Source organism: Bacillus rossius, chromosome 1 (genome assembly GCF_032445375.1).
Source record: "Bacillus rossius redtenbacheri isolate Brsri chromosome 1, Brsri_v3, whole genome shotgun sequence".
NCBI classification, from domain to species: domain Eukaryota; kingdom Metazoa; phylum Arthropoda; class Insecta; order Phasmatodea; family Bacillidae; genus Bacillus; species Bacillus rossius.
Genome location: NC_086330.1, coordinates 237,287,394 through 237,303,963, shown reverse-complemented (window position 1 = coordinate 237,303,963; position 16,570 = coordinate 237,287,394). Strand labels below are relative to the sequence as shown.

General features: G+C 37.0%; 1 protein-coding gene and 1 long non-coding RNA gene across 2 annotated transcripts in view; one reads left to right on the top strand and one right to left on the bottom strand.

Moving 5' to 3' along the window:
- Positions 1-2,441: 2,441 nt before the first annotated feature.
- On the bottom strand, positions 2,442-3,965 carry LOC134527385 (uncharacterized). Its single transcript, XR_010074178.1, has 2 exons — positions 3,590-3,965; positions 2,442-3,115 (listed from the first exon to the last, which is right to left on the bottom strand). It is a non-coding gene; the product is annotated as an uncharacterized LOC134527385 (long non-coding RNA).
- Positions 3,966-7,438: 3,473 nt separating this feature from the next.
- The window catches only part of LOC134546221 (geranylgeranyl transferase type-2 subunit alpha), a 78,171-nt gene continuing 69,039 nt past the window's right edge, over positions 7,439-16,570 (top strand). The window contains exons 1-3 of the mRNA XM_063388852.1: positions 7,439-7,449; positions 9,655-9,808; positions 15,769-15,879. Coding sequence (XP_063244922.1) covers positions 7,439-7,449; positions 9,655-9,808; positions 15,769-15,879 — 276 coding nt within the window. The remainder of the gene's footprint in view (positions 7,450-9,654; positions 9,809-15,768; positions 15,880-16,570) is intronic.

The following is a 16,570-nucleotide window of genomic DNA, read 5'->3' as shown; positions in this document are numbered from 1 at the left end:
CGATTGTAGGCTTCGTTTATATCAATAAATGTGTTAAGTAAATAATGTAGAAGTAAATAAGTAATTAAATATGTCTGAATTGATCGGAATTCACGTTATTATTGTGCCCGAAGGGAGTGTTTTTGTTGTGTATCGTACCTCTAACCTCAACACTTGTGTATTTGTCAATACGTTTTGATGGATTCAGTCTTAAGCTCGTATTTTATTACGAACTTTATTAAAATCTACACAATGCTAGGCAATATTGGAAATATAAATATACTAAATGTAATTATACAAGATATATAACATTATTTTCGAGACAGCTACATTTCTATCATTATTGGCTTTGGTCGTTTGAGTGAGCTTGTTTAATATTTACCGGAGCTAATAAATAGTAATTTTTATTCAGATAATTTATGCTGAGTGGAAATAAAATAATAATGTTACTCTACAGTTTCCTCAAACTATAAAAAAAGGTAACCATAATGATTGGCCGTATGATTTTTAAATGAAATGAATAATGCCCCACCATGTCCTATGAAAATAATGAGATGTGTATTAAGGGGCACAGGTAGCCTACCTTGGGGTATGTACATGCAAGACAGAGTTGTAATTGTATTAGGCCTACATGAAAGCTTGAATTGCATATTCAGAGGGTAATATTCTTACATGATGACTTTTGCTCGACTAAAATAATAGAATTTAGAAAATACAGTTTTTGAACAGTAATGACATTCTTCTATTTACCCTAAACATTGTGTTTTTAAATTCCTGTAGGTTTCTGAGAAATCACAATTTATAACTTAAATAACAATATCTGTGCATTCATGTAGCAACAGCCTTTTGTTGCTTCAGATCCAGGTAAACATTTGTATGTATGGAGAATCACGGGATCTGCAAACCTAGCGTGCTAACGTTTACAACAGTCTGTTCTGAGGCTTCGTTTGTGCATGTTCAGTGTAAATAATCATGAATTTGTGATGTAATAATGGACAATTTGAATATGTTAGCTACATTAAAAAAATGTAGTTTAGTATGGGTACATTAAAAAATAAAGTAAAATATTTTTAATGGTTGCTTGGAAATTACCACAGTGTGCAAACAGTTCACACCAGAAAATTCCGAGACCCAAATAGTTTCAAAGTTCATCGAAGTTTGTCATTCACACAAGAAAATTTAATACCACAACATTAAAGGATAAAAATGTGCATGAGAAATCTCCATATCATCTTTTATAGAGTTGTGTGACAGGAATTAGATAATATTCAAACTAAATTAAAAATACTTACAAATATTGTGGATAATTGTTTTGATCGGGATAGTTACCTACTACTTAAATTATAAATACCTAAGAAACTATAAAAAAAATACTGTACAGTATTTTTAATTTAGCTATACTAACCAAACCAACCATCCACAATAATTTTATGTTCTCCAGAACATGTACACACATAGTCTCGCAAGGAAAAGCAAAAATGGTGGTAGCCGCAAAAATGCTCAGGTATTGCAATGTAAGCTATAAATGATAATTTCTAAGAAACTAGTAGGATTTTAGAAACATCGTTTTCAGGATAAGTAGAGGAATGTAGTTAGTGACTGGAAAAAAGTAATTTTGGAATGTTTTATTACGGAAAAGCCGCGACATAAGAATATTACAATGCAGAGAAACATGTTAAGTCCTTAAGATTGAAAGTATTGATCATAACTTTGAATTAACAATAAAATAACTATTTTTTATAAAGAGGTTAAAATTTTTATGCTCTTAATAAATGTAAAATTGTGTTTATAATGCCTATAACTTACATAAGTTATTTAAGATACATGCATACAATGGTGACAGATGTTACCAATATGAAAATAGTGTGCTGAAACAAACATTGGTTTTCGAGAAAAATGTGTAACTAGAAGCTCTGCATATGAATTTTGGCCGTTATATGGAACCCCTAAAAGATGTTGCCATTAAAAAACTTAGGATAATGGAAAACTTATAAAAATACACTTCGTAAATATTAAGTAGTGTGTTAGGTTTTCAATTCTCAAATCACATTTTTAAAAAAAATAGTAGCAATGCTTGTTTGACCTAGACTTTTAATGCCCTCAAATTAAATGTAACTACATTTTCACAACTAAGTATTCATCTGCTATTGAAAAACCAGCAACAACCCTTATTTTCTCTAGATTTTGGCCAGATAAAGAATTATTAAGCAAAGAGCCATACATTTTTAAACATTATTTATTTTAAATTATACACACTAAATTTAAAAGTTATAAAATCTGTCCACTATACTGAACCTATGAAGCTTAGTTTTCGGTTTTGTGATCTGGTTTCATCTTCTTCCTGCCAGTCATTATTCTGCTACTTTTCTATCCCTCCCTTCTTTGATTTCAGACTGTTGGGCAAAAAAGGAGACAGGTTCATTTGTCTTTATTAGGGATGTTAGCTTGAAATGAAATAATAATGAGGAAGGAATGACAAATTTATTCTTATTAAAGCACACATTTAAATATAGACATTATATTCTGACTTGCTGAGCGACAAGCTGAACTGCCGCCTTGGCCACCGAGTTAGGAACTGAAAAACAATATGGTAGGTATCTACAGTATCTAATTACCTACAATTAAAAGTAAACAAAAAATAACAAGTTATGTTTAAATTACAGCAGTTAAATATATGAGGTTTCAGGTTCTAAAATAAATAATAAATCAAAATTGAAAACCATTTTAGTTAAAAAAAAAAGTAAGAAAATCTATTTTATTAAATACAATAGTTCATGTACAATTGTATGTCACATTCACACACACATACAGATACTTTTCCAAAATCATTTTACATTTAGCTTCAATGAAACTTAAAACTATATAATTATGGTAAACATAGGCATATACAGTATGTTACATTTCTTGAGTTTACATTCTAATAAGTAGTAAATAAATTTAGTCCAAAGACATAAATTACAAGAATTTGGTCACATCATTGGCATCCATATCATTGCACAATCTTTGTTTACAAATGCATCAACCCTGTTTAGTTTTATGAATGTCTGCTCTTTACTCAAAACAAAAGATCATATATAAATCAACCCTTTTAAGAGCCAAAGTCCAAATACTTCTTCTTTTCTCATCAACTGGGAAACTGTAAAACAGTAAATTTTAAAAACTCTCACAATGTTAACAATAAGTTTGACACAAAACCTACAAAAAAACATTAAAAATCAAACTAGGGGTCATCCTATAAAAAGAAATTTGAAATAAGATTAAACATTTTTCTTAGCTACTGACATCTATTGTAATGATTATGTAAAATAGCATTGCAATAATTCAAATAGTTCATAAGTAATTTAATGGTCCAATGGTTGATCATGTTTAAGGTCGCTTAGATTAGGTTTATCACATTCCAAATATCTTTTGCAAAACAATAAGAGAATATCAGTTTATAATTGTCTTTTAGAATAATTGTTTCATAGAATTCTCGACACTGACATTAACTAAAGTATATTATAAATACGGATTTGCCTAATTCACAAAATGTTAAGTCGGCTATCGTCACATCGCAACAGCTTTGTTTCAAATCCTTTCTTAAACTAAATCTATTTATTCATAACCTTACCTGTGAAACGAAACACTGCTTCTTTTTTCGAATCTCTCATTACATCCGTACGCAACACAAGAAGTAACCATATTAAATTAAATACATTTGAAGTAGGGTAAACAAGGGTTGGGTCTTCAAGTTAAAAAACCATATTTTACAAACTTTCTGATAAGCTTCAGCACTAATATATTTCTACGTTGGTTAATTAATACGTTTATTAATATAAACCAAACCTATTATCTTTCTCAAACGCAGCAAACTATAGAAATCCCGCACGATAGCCCGCCACTACATTGGTTCTTATGGAAGTTTTCCAGCAGGTAGCCAACAATCAGCTGTTCGAGATCTCGGTTTCCAAACAAACGACGAATAAGCTCTCTATGATATATATGCTCGAAGGTTGTACTACAATATTTGTAGTCTCTGCAAATACGGTAGCATATGTTTGTTTACTATTTCAATATGATTCCGATCGGGAAGGAAGATTTTTAATTGATCTGTATTAAAACCACATCTCTTATCTTAATTAATTCTCTGTATTTAGTTGAGTGTTATTCAGCAAAGCTGTGACAATTAGTTTTATTTTGTCAATTGAAGTTTTACAATCTAAGATGGTACGTTTTACGTTTAAAGCAAACGTAATATATTAACGCTATGTTCTAAATCCATCATGTAGTCAATGTTGATGAAATCCGTTACATACATTTTAATACTGTAGCAATGGGAAACTTCGTTGTTCAATAAATATTTAACAAGTAATTAAGGTCGTGTCTCATTTTGAACGTTTGTTTAGGTTCGTGACATTTATATTACTCTAAAATTATTTTAATGGTTGGTTATGTCGGTGACTTTTAATATACTGAAAAATCATCTGTTAAATCATTTTGTTGAATTAGTGGCATATAAAATAGTATAAAACAAGTTAACCACATAATCTAAAGTTGCAGTTTGAAAAGATAGCTGTAGAGATGTGTAGTTCCGTGATGTCACTTTTTCATGCACTCTAAAGAGGAATTGGAACTGTGAGAGAGTGCTCTTTGACGTAGTTCTGTTGTCAAGGCAAGTGTGAAACCATTAAAGAGTGCTCTCGGCCAGTTAAGACATGGTCTCCGTTGCAGTATCTTTTCATGGAAGGCCATTTTTCTAAATAATGGACACATTGCGCTATCATTTCTTCTGCTTTCTTTTTAATTTTTGGGAAGAAAATTATTTACATTTCTTGACAATAGTTTTGTGAATATGCACTATGAATCAGTTACTTTTTCAGATTTCGTTATTCTTTGGAAATGTAGTCTACCCAATAAGAACATGGTTGAAATATTTTATATTTAAGATGTTGTTTCTTAAGAAGTATTTCTTTAGTTTATTTGTGTGTGTGTGTGTGTGTGTGTCTGGGGAGGGGGGGGGGGGGTCTTTAATAATTATCGCACAAAGAAATATTATTTCAGAAAATGCCCATTTTCTCTATGGTTTTTAAGTCATTCAAAATCTTTATCACTCTGCTTCATGGGGTGCTAACAGAGTGAGTGAAGTAGGTGTTCCCCACTACCTGAATGAAAAAAAAAGTAATCAAAAACAGCGGTAGATGGGTGTGTCCTCTTGTACTCTTGTACTCTGAAAAGTATAAGTGGTGAAGATATTTCTGATTAAAACCAGAAGTAAAAACTAAAGCCACACATGCAGGTGCAAAATCTGTTGGATTAGCAAGGGAAGCCAGCGAATATCTGGTCTCAATGGGTCTACACAGGTTCTTTTGCCTCTTGTTGCATTATAATAAAACATATTCTTTAAAAATTCTATTTAAGTATTTATGGGATTTGATTTTTATGTACAAATTTAAATTTACCATAATTTTAAACATTGAATAACAAGTTCTAAAACTATAAAAAACAGATGGCATAACATTATATATCTATGCACTGTTTCTTACCCCCTGCATGAGAGTATGAATTTTTTTAGCATTAGAATTTTAAAAAAATACTCATATAAATGTTTATTTATTTTAATCATGCCACACTTTTTATTTCCACTTTAGTAAGTTCGGATTGATGATTTTTTTAAAAAAAATCTACCCTCTTTTTACTCCCTTAACAGATTAATTTATTAAAGGGAGAAAAAAACCATTTTTTTTAATGAGTAAATTTCATACCTCTTGCTTTAGTAGATACATGTTTTTTTCTGTTTAAAACTATTTTTTCCACTTTCTCACCTTTGGAGAATAGAATTTTATAAATTGTTATAGGGGTCATTATCAAAAAATGTACAAATCACTGTCCACACTTTGTTATGAATATGATTCTACCTATAAAACTTAGTTTATGGTATGAAACCAATATTATAACTTAGGGGCCTATATAACATAATGTCACATTACATAATGTGGAAAAAAAAGTAATGAATAATTTTAAAAATTCTACAAAGTAGTAAATGTCACGTCCGTGGCATGTCGCAACCTGCAGTTTTACCATTTTGTCTTTTTGTAATGTCATGTTTAAGCTTTTAATGGCAATTGATACCAATGGTGTAGAAAAAGAAAAATATTTAGAATACATATACAAGATTACATTTGCCTTGATAAAATTATTATTTATTGTATGACTTATTTAATATGTGTCACAAGGTTTAGAGTCCAGTCTTTGGACATGAATGAAACTTGAAAAAAAAGCCACTAGACTGCGCCACTGTTCGTCGGTTATTGAAGGTAGTACAACAGTGCAGCCTCTTGTGCATAGGGACAAATGTATGTTATGTCTTGTTACAATATGGTATATTCTACATTTATTCACAAATTTTGAGCAGTGTTCAGATCAGCTTGTCACGTCTATGGCACTAAACAAACTAAGAAAATAAGGTATTTATGCAATGTTATCCTAAATATGATTGCTATTACTTATGAAAAGGTTTCTATTGTACACATTGTATTCTTAACATCAAATATCTTCTCTGTACTGCAAAATATTGACTAATTCATCCTGTCCGTGGACATTACATCTGTGGACATTGTATGTCCACAGACATGACCATGTGTCCACAGACATGATTTGACTTGTCCCGGGCTTCTGAGAGGGGCACAGGGAGGAGCGGGAGCGGTCCCCGAGCAGGGGTCGCTGCCCAAGAGCAGGGAGTGGTAGGAGCGGTCCCCCAGAGAGGTCGCTGCCTACCAGAGGAGGAGGGAAGGAGGAGGAGCGGTCCTGCAGAGAGGTCGCTGCCTACCAGAGAAGGAAGGAAGGAGGAGAAGTGGTCCTGCAGAGAGGTCGCTGCCTACCAGAGGAAGGAAGGGGGAGGAGCGGTCTTCCAGAGAGGTCGCTGCCTAAAACAATACTGCTCAAGTATTCAGTCACTTTTATTGGCCCAGAAATACTGGGAAGAGCTTTCTGCCTGGCTTAGCTCAGCCAGGGTAAATATACAAAATATGTACATATTCAGTAGGGAGGGCACATCTGTACCCTTCCTGTGCATACATATTCGACTTACAAAACTCTTTACATTCACTTGTATCATTAACAGTTTCTTGTCACAACACCATATATTCACATATTTGCCCTGAGTTAGACGGGGCAGGTAGACAAAGTCACCTTACTTTACATTCCCCTTTGTCTGCCATCTAGGGGCGGGTGGCGAACTAAATGTCCTGCCCATAGAGTGTGTAGGAGGGGTGGCGCACTTGGGGCTTGTGCTATCATACCAGCCGAGGCCAAAATGGTGGACATGACAATTCGCCCCCCTCCCTCTGTGGCCTTGGCTGGGATCGTTGCACATGCCAGGAGTCAGCACGCTGGGCTTCAGTCCCAGGGCTGGCTCCTCTACACTGGCCACTACACTTCGCGGAGGTTAGTCGGTAGCGGGTTGGGCTGCCCAGCCGTTCCCATGGTCGTAGGGTCCTGGAGGTAGTTGTCCTGGTGGAGAGGGGCTAGTAGGTTCCTGGGGTTCGGGGTTTTTGGACAGATCTGTTTTCCGTCTCCATGGCTGCAGGTGAATCCTGTTCTGGGGAAACCATATTCCTCGGTCTGGAAAAGGCTCTTTCTTCCAGTGGCATCTTGCCTTTGAGAGGGTGCCGCTCAGCGGCTGTCTCCATGACTGCATGGTCGATTTCCCCTTTGGGGTTCCTCCTTTCTGGCACCACTGAAAACCACTGCCCGAGTTATTTTGGCTTAGCTTGGTTGTGGCAGAGCGAAGGGAAGGAATTTCTTGAGGTCTCTGGTCCCCTTGCGTCAACACAACCATAGGTTGGTCTCTGTGTTGTTCAGTGCAGATTCCAGGATTAGGGTTAACACCACTTTGATTAGGGGCATTCAGGTCACCCATTCCTTTGGTGCCCCAGTCAAGAGTCCGGCGGGACGTTCGTCCAAAGTGTATAGTTTGATCTTCAAAGTCCAATATCGCCTGCTGCTGCGTGAGCCAATCTTGGCCCAGCACAAGTTCTTCTCGAAGGTCCTTTGCGACTAGACATGGGATCTCCATCTCCACATCGGCTATGCAGCATTGTACCACAGCATTGCCCAGTAAGGTCATGGTGGATCCCTGGGTGGCAAGCTGTGCCATTTGGGGTTGGGAATTAATAGGGGTCCCTATTATCTGCACAACACTCTCGCGCACATAATTAGTGGTGGCGGCTGAGTCGATAAGAGCCTGAATGGGCTGTGAGTCCAGTTGCACCTTGACTCTTGGCAGTTCTTGTTGTGGGTGGTGCTGTACGCACATAAGGCTCGGGGTCGGTCTACCTTCGAGCCGAGCTTGGGAGTTGAGGTCTTCTACCTTCGGTGTAGGGGTAGGGCTCGTTGGCACCACTCTTTCCTTCCAGGGGTCTACTGTGTTGAGGCTGTTCCTTTCAGACTGTTTGCAGCGGAGCACTGAGCAGTCTTGGTGAAAGTGTTGTTCAGGGCAGTGCCAACACTTCGGCAACCTTTTGTTGGGGGTAGCATATTCTTGTACCAGGGTTGGTGGTGAACAAGGTTTACTTGTTACAGTGCCCCTAGTTTCGAGACAGTCTCGCTGCACGGCAGTGGCTCGAACCATAAGTTCGGATAAATTCTCGGGAGGCGGATGCCGTAGAAATGGCCGTAGGTTGGGCCGCACCAGCTCCAACAAGGTAGGAAGAAATTCATTTGGGTCTCTCCCTGGGTGTAGCCTCTTATAAAGTTTCCTTTTCTGTAGTAAGAAACTTTCGACATCCTCTCCTTCCTTTTGTTTGGTACCATATAATTGGGCAGTAAGCTTTGCCAGTCTTGATTGGTTTCCAAAATGGTTCAGGAAGCCCCCTGTGAACTCTTCCCAGGTGTCATACAGCCCTTCATGGTTATTCCACCATCTAGAGGCTTCCCCAAGTAGTAATGGACCTATCTGGTCCACCCATTCGGTGGGGTGGATTGCATGTGCCCGTAGGGCTTGCTCCCATTGGAGGACAAATTGCACAGGGTCCTCATGATCCTGCCCTCTAAAGGGCCGAGGTACACTTGCAGATCCTGTACTTGAAGGTAAAGTGGGATTCACTCTACACCGGGCGCAGGTAAACGACATCCCAGCAAGGTCCAGTGGTGTATCTTCCCAGCCTAGACAGGCGAGATGGTAGTCGCGATGGCAGGCCTGGCAGGTGACGAGGACTAGGGCTGTCTCCGGGCAGTTTGGCGCGAAGCAGCGCCGGGGAGCTGGAACTGTTGGCTTCTTCTCTACCAGAAGTTGTCTGCAGGGCTGGCATATGTGGATATATGCCTGTTCACTGACTTGTTCCACGATACCAAGGCATTGTAGGTGAAACTGGGCATTGCAGCATACACAGGGAATGCTGGGTCCATCCGGTGCACTGCAGCGAGGTGCGGCACAGGCTCCAGAAGACATCCTTCAGTTGGGTTGGGCGCCACCAGGTGTTTTCTGCACTCCTGGAAGTGGATGTGGCTCCGGCTGTGCTGATAGCTCTCGTAGAGGCAGGGCGTGGTCCTCAGGTTATCCAAGCTGACTGGCCCCACGTTGGGCGCCAAATTGACTTGTCCCAGGCTTCTGAGAGGGGCACAGGGAGGAGCGGGAGCGGTCCCCGAGCAGGGGTCGCTGCCCAAGAGCAGGGAGTGGTAGGAGCAGTCCCCCAGAGAGGTCGCTGCCTACCAGAGGAGGAGGGAAGGAGGAGGAGCGGTCCTGCAGAGAGGTCGCTGCCTACCAGAGAAGGAAGGAAGGAGGAGAAGTGGTCCTGCAGAGAGGTCGCTGCCTACCAGAGGAAGGAAGGGGGAGGAGCGGTCCTCCAGAGAGGTCGCTGCCTAAAACAATACTGCTCAAGTATTCAGTCACTTTTATTGGCCCAGAAATACTGGGAAGAGCTTTCTGCCTGGCTTAGCTCAGCCAGGGTAAATATACAAAATATGTACATATTCAGTAGGGAGGGCACATCTGTACCCTTCCTGTGCATACATATTCGACTTACAAAACTCTTTACATTCACTTTTATCATTAACAGTTTCTTGTCACAACACCATATATTTACATATTTGCCCTGAGTTAGACGGGGCAGGTAGACAAAGTCACCTTACTTTACATTCCCCTTTGTCTGCCATCTAGGGGCGGGTGGCGAACTAAATGTCCTGCCCATAGAGTGTGTAGGAGGGGTGGCGCACTTGGGGCTTGTGCTATCATACCAGCCGAGGCCAAAATGGTGGACATGACAGATTATATTATTATTTGATTTGTAGTTTCTAGCATATTTAGCTTACATAACTTATTTTCTGATATTATAAGCTCAGTGACTCTAAAAAATCCGGTCAAGTAATTATTTACAAAATTACATAATGTGTTAAGAAATTAATTTATAACATTGAGCCAATGTTTGAAAGTATTTCCATGTTGAGTACAGTAAACTATCGCAAATATCCAAGTGTGTATGTTATTTATGACCTTCGGATTTTTTGATACTCTTTATTAAAATATACCAAGAAAAAAATTATAATTCTAAAAAATGAGGTCTAAAGTTTGTGAACATGTAGAACACCTTAACATCATAATAAAGAAGTCACTTGGGAAATGAACAGTAACAAATGGCAGATAGATCTTGCTGCACAATGAGAGCTAGACGTTTTATTTTTAAATTACAAACTTTCCACTGTTTCGAAACCACAAATCGTGCTAGGTCCTGCAGCGCGGCAATACAACTTGTGACACATCAAAAAAGTAACAATTAGGTAAGTAACTTCGGGAATACCCCTGATTTTTTAGTATTTCGGATTCTCGGACCACGGACTGGTGGGAGTTAACTGTATTTTACTAACAAAAACAATAGAAGCCTAGGTCACTCAGTTTATTATTTTTCCCTTGTTTGAAAAGGTATTATTTATTATTACTACAACTTTAAAAGTACTGTTTTCTTATTTTCAGTGAATTGTGAAAATGGGAAAAGTTGTAAAAAGGAAACTATCAAACAAACAATTAGATAAACGAAGAGAGACAAAAAAACTAAGCATGCGATGTGCTAGGGAAAAGTTAAAGAATGACCCTGAAAAGCATTCTGAATTAAAAAAAAAATATGCTGAAAGAAAAAGAGCTACAAGAAAAATAATACAGACATGAATGATAGGGAGAAAATAATGATCCGGAAGGAATGGCGTGAAAGGGCCAAAAAATGTAAAGAGAGAAAAATAATGGAACCAGAGTTTATTACAGTAGGTACACCATCTCACATCCCACAAAAACCACATACACCATAGCTCGTACCTTTCTCTTCAAGGGTACAAGCTGGCAAAAAAAAAATATAAGAAAAAATATGAAAATACTCAAAGAACAAATAAAAAAACTTAAAAAAGAAAATGATTCATTGGAGAAAAAAGCAAGTAAATATAGAAAAAAGTTTTACAGACTTGCAGACACTAGAAAGGAAGATACACCGAAGAAAGAAGTACAGAAATTACTTAAAAGGACATAGAGTGAGTCCGAAAGTTAGAAGAACAATTGAGTTTTGCTCTGTGTTAAGTAAACAAGTACGAAAAATTCTTAAACAAACACACTCGGTAGCCAAGAAAAACATGTTAGTAAGAATGATTACACAGGGAAAATAATAAAAAAATACAGATTCCTTCACTGTGTTGGTTCATTGACCTCTCAAAGGATTGTGAAAAATACTGTAGCAGTTCATGATAAAGCTAAGCGAATGAAGCAAGTGGAAAATGATGTTGCCAGTTTCTTGGAAAGAGATGAAAACAGCAGGATGTGCTGTGGAAAAAAAGAGACAATTACAAGACACAAGCAGAAGAAGCAAAAGCGGCTGCTATGTGATTCATTAAAAAATCTTCATAAAAAGTATAAAGCAAGCTACCCAGAACAGAAATATGTAAGTTACACTACGTTTTGTTGCTCACGTCCATTCTGGATTGTAGCGCCAGATTGCATGAACAGAGACACTTGCCTGTGTAAACTTCATGGAAACTTTGAACTCATGATAAAAAAGTTTAATACTCTTTGGATGATTGGAGAAAAATCATCCAATGAAATTCTTGCTAGGATTACATGTGAAGAAAAACTGCAGGAAAAATGTTTGGAGAAATCATGTTCCACCTGCAAAGACTGTAATGTACAGAGGAATGAGTTTGATGATGAAGAAGTAACATATTATCAGTGGGTTACCAAACAAATAGAATTTGTCATAAAAGCTCAAATGTGCCAGAAGACTGTAAAAGAAGAGGTAATCAGTAGTAAAAGGAAAATTGTGTCAGATTTTGAGAAACTGCTTGACAAGTTAAGGCAGCTTACAGCTAACATAAACCACCAGCACAGAATCAAAAGTGACATAAAGAATTCTCTGTCTGCTGATGAAGTCCTCTTGCATATAGACTTTTCAGAAAATTACAACTGTAAATATTCTGCAGAAGTTCAGTCGGTTCACTTTGATAGCTCTCGCAATCAAGTAACACTTCACACAGTAGTAATGAACTTCAAGTCACAGACAGATAGCTCTGTACAAAACAGGTCTCTCTGCACATTGTCCGTAAGCCCAAAGTACAATCCGGTTGCCAAATGTGCTCACTTAATGCCAGTATTCTCAGAAGTGAAAAACTGTGTTCTAAATCTCAAAGCAATACACTTTCTTAGTGATGGTCCCACCACTTAGTACAGATACAAAAACATGTTCTTTTTGGCACCTAGTTTTCTTACCAAGGAATCGCAAGTAAATCACATTCGTGTGTAATGTTATCAAGTCCATTAATAAATTATGTTGTGTCTGTGTACATCATGTTGTTGTGTCTGTGTACATGTTGTATCTGTGTATCATGTTGTCATGTCCGTGTACCATGTTGTCACATCCGTGGACAAAGAATTTTTTCAAATATTAAACAAAAAAAATAAAAGGATACAGAACTATATGATCTAGACCAATATTATAAATCAATTACTAAATGTAACAACTCCTCTAAAACTAATTATAAAAAGGTTTAAAAGAAACTTTTCAGAAATATTTTTATGCTATGAAATTGTACATTTTTTTTGATAATGACCCATAGAGGTTGATAATAATTTTTGTATGTTTATTATTTATACCCACTCACTTCCCTAGATGTTGGCTTTGTGATTGTTGTCTCTAGATTTCTGCCCTGAAATGACATCCTCAAGAAGGTACTTTATTGATATTGGTTTTGAGATGTCACTCGCGATGTGTCAAACTATTTTTCTAAAATAATGGACCCATTGACATGCCTAACATTTTGATATAGACATCGACATGTTTACTTTGGCAAATTATTGAAAACTAAAATCATGATGGCCAGGTCAATATTGTAATATCGTCATCTGGAATTTGTTACCACATGCCATCTCATCCCATTGATAAGTTGGCTCGAATGTCAAGGGAAGAGATTGGCATCAGTAATGTCTCTTGTAGGGCCTTTAGCTGGGGAGAGGTGGTTGGAAGGGAGGGGGGCAGGGGGCAGGGGGCAGGGGTAAAAATCCCAGGGGCCTGTACATAGGAGGGCCCATACACTAGGGGGGCACATACACCTAGGGGTGCCTGGACAATAGGCCCAGACTCCAGGGGGCCGTACACTAGAGGAGCCCAACATTAGGGGAGCCTGTACACCAGGGAGGCCTGGTTACATTTCAAGACTTTTAATGCATGGATTTACCCAAATAGCAAGAAGAAAATTAGAATCTGAAAACCTTAAGTTATGCGATATGCTCATGTCACATTTACAGTCCTGGCCATGGTAACTGTGTACAAAAAAATTTGTCTGGAAGAAATTTATGGTAACAGACTACAAGGAGAGACAAAAAAATATATATTTAGTTTCATCTTAGATAAGGAGGAGGTTTGGTCATGGGTAAAAGTCTGTAGGCTTACCAGTGGGATAGCATTTATCATTCCCATTTCACAGTTACGATTTAGCAAGCGCAAGCGGGCACCCTCAAATAAGGGTTTTTTGATTCTAGGGCGTCCTGGCCGGCCTAAGATCTACGTCTATAGGCTTGGTTATTGCTTGGTGCGGAATGTTAAAAACCCTGGTTAGGCAAAGAAAAATCTACCGGCCATGACAGGTGAATGTTGTGTGAGGGAGATGTTATTCAAGATAATGAGTGGGACAGCTTCTATTGCAGCCAGTAACTCAGATATATTTATGCTCCTAAATTTGTCTACCGTGTTCTTTCAGTTTTAGTGTGTTAGGGTGGGCTCTGCGCACACATTCAGTTGGCAAAGCATAATCATGTTGTGTGTGTATGTGTATTTATATATATATGTATATATATAATTATTTATATATATATATATATAAAACTATATATACAGTAGAACCTTGTTATAATGTTTTTCAAGGGAGCACAAGAAAAAAACATTATAAGCAGTGCCCACCGCTAAAGCCCTCAGCTGTTGGTGGGCATGTTACAATATAAATAAATAAATAAATAAATAAAACGTTATAAGCAGGAAATCTCAATTTAGCACTTAACAATGTTTGAGCTTTGTACCAATGGACTCACCAAGCTATGTAAACAACTTTAATGTTAAAACCAAAGATAGTACTATACTTGAAAAATTGTTGGCTTGTTTCAGAAAATTCATGTATCAACTTCGTCTTGTTCCCTGGTTAAATTTTGTTTGTCTTTAAAGATACACTGCCACATTTTTTGTAAAATTGTCTCACGATTCATGATGACAACATTAAGAGTGAGAACGTCTACTCCTTCGCCACCTGAAAATGCTTAATTTTGGGATTCCTATGTTTGAATGAAAAAAAAAATTATTTGTAAGTAATAGAAAACACTTTTAGTTATGTCAATGGTTGGCAACTTAAATATCATAGGGCTATGTACGTGCATCTGAATACCCACTGGAATGGCAAGGAAGAGAAGAGTTGACTAAGGGTGCCAACTGACACGTAACTATGAACATTGTGTACCCTCAGTATATTGCATAAAATTGTATATTTACAAACTTCTTGTATTGTATGGCAGTGATTGTAAACATAAAAATACATAAAGGAAACTTTTTATCGTAAGTGTTGGAATAATTTGGTTTTAAAACATTTTTTCCCCATTTATTGAATGTTAGAAAGCAAACATTATAAGCAGGAAATTATACTATTTATGAACGTTATATGCAGGAAATAAATACATTGTCCTTATGGGGGAAATATTGGGACTTTAAAAATATGACATTATAAGCAGGAAAACATTATATGCAGGAACATAACAGGGTTCTACTGTATATATAACTGTATATATATATTTTGCGATCCAGTTGTCTCCAGTTTCTTGGAATATTATACTACTAGTTCTGTATAGCTGTTGTGCACAAACTGAAAGAGTAAAAGAAAAAGATGTAATTTTTTATGGGAATTACAATGTGTTCTTATAAGTTGTGATTCCTTTGTTTATGTAAATACAGTATATTGTGGCTTAGCTAACAATACCGCCTACCTAACATTTCAGTAAATATCAGGTGGCATTGTTTGCTAATTGACTATATTGTCATTTTTAGGTCTTTGTAGCAGCGGGGCATGTATATCATTTAAGTTTTTCTGCAGAGGTACCTGTATGAATTTCTCGGCAGTATTGAACCCAAATTTTTCGTAAGTGGGAAAGGTGGTGATGTTGCAGTGAGCTGGGGGTTTTCTCGGTGGACTGTGTTTCTCCCACCCACTCATTAGGATGATGATCCTTTCCGATGATGAGAAGTTAAGCCCTCAGTCTTTTGTCTCATTTTCTGCAGATGGTAAAGCAGAACATTTTATTTGCAGCACGGCAGAGTGAAGACAAGGTCAACCGAGGAGCAGCAAGCAGCCAAGAAGAAGGAGCGGGAGAAGAAGCTCAAGTTATACAGAGCAGGAATAGATACAGTATTTGCCAAGGTGAGGAATTAGAGGAATTTAGGTTAAAAGGTCAAAATATAATTTTTAAATACTTCTTTCTTGCTTCAAGTTTAAAAAAAATTTGAGTACTATGAATTAATGATTCATTATTCATAATGTGTACTGATCTTACCAAACACCTGTTGTAATAAATTTGAAGAATTCTTATATCATGTTTTGACTAGAAAAAAACAAACTAATGCAATGTTTTTAATTTCCCACTAATTTTTTACATAAAGGTTTTATAAATGTACGTATATAGTATTTTGTTTACACATCACGGTTCTTTCAAACCCGTCTTTTGTTTTAATTGCATTTAATTCCTAAGTATTTTTTTAAGCTTTAATTACCTTCCAGAATATTAAATTACAGGCTTAATTCTGTAACAAGACCTAAACTGCAAGTAACAAAGGATTATTCTCGTATTTTCATTAAGAGCCTTTCTTTATTGTGGCAAAACAAGAGAGAGAAAACCAAGCCTTAATGCTTGAGTCTGTCTTACATGAGCGGCAATATCATAAGTCAGGAATTTAATTTGATCTTTGGATCACTTTCTTGGTCATTTAATCTTGTCCCAGAATTTTGAAAATGGTTATCTGCATCAATTGGAGTCAGTCCAAACATTATTTTGTCCCTCAATGGTTTTTTTTTTTTTTAATTTTGTGCTTAATTTTTAATGGTGACTGATAAT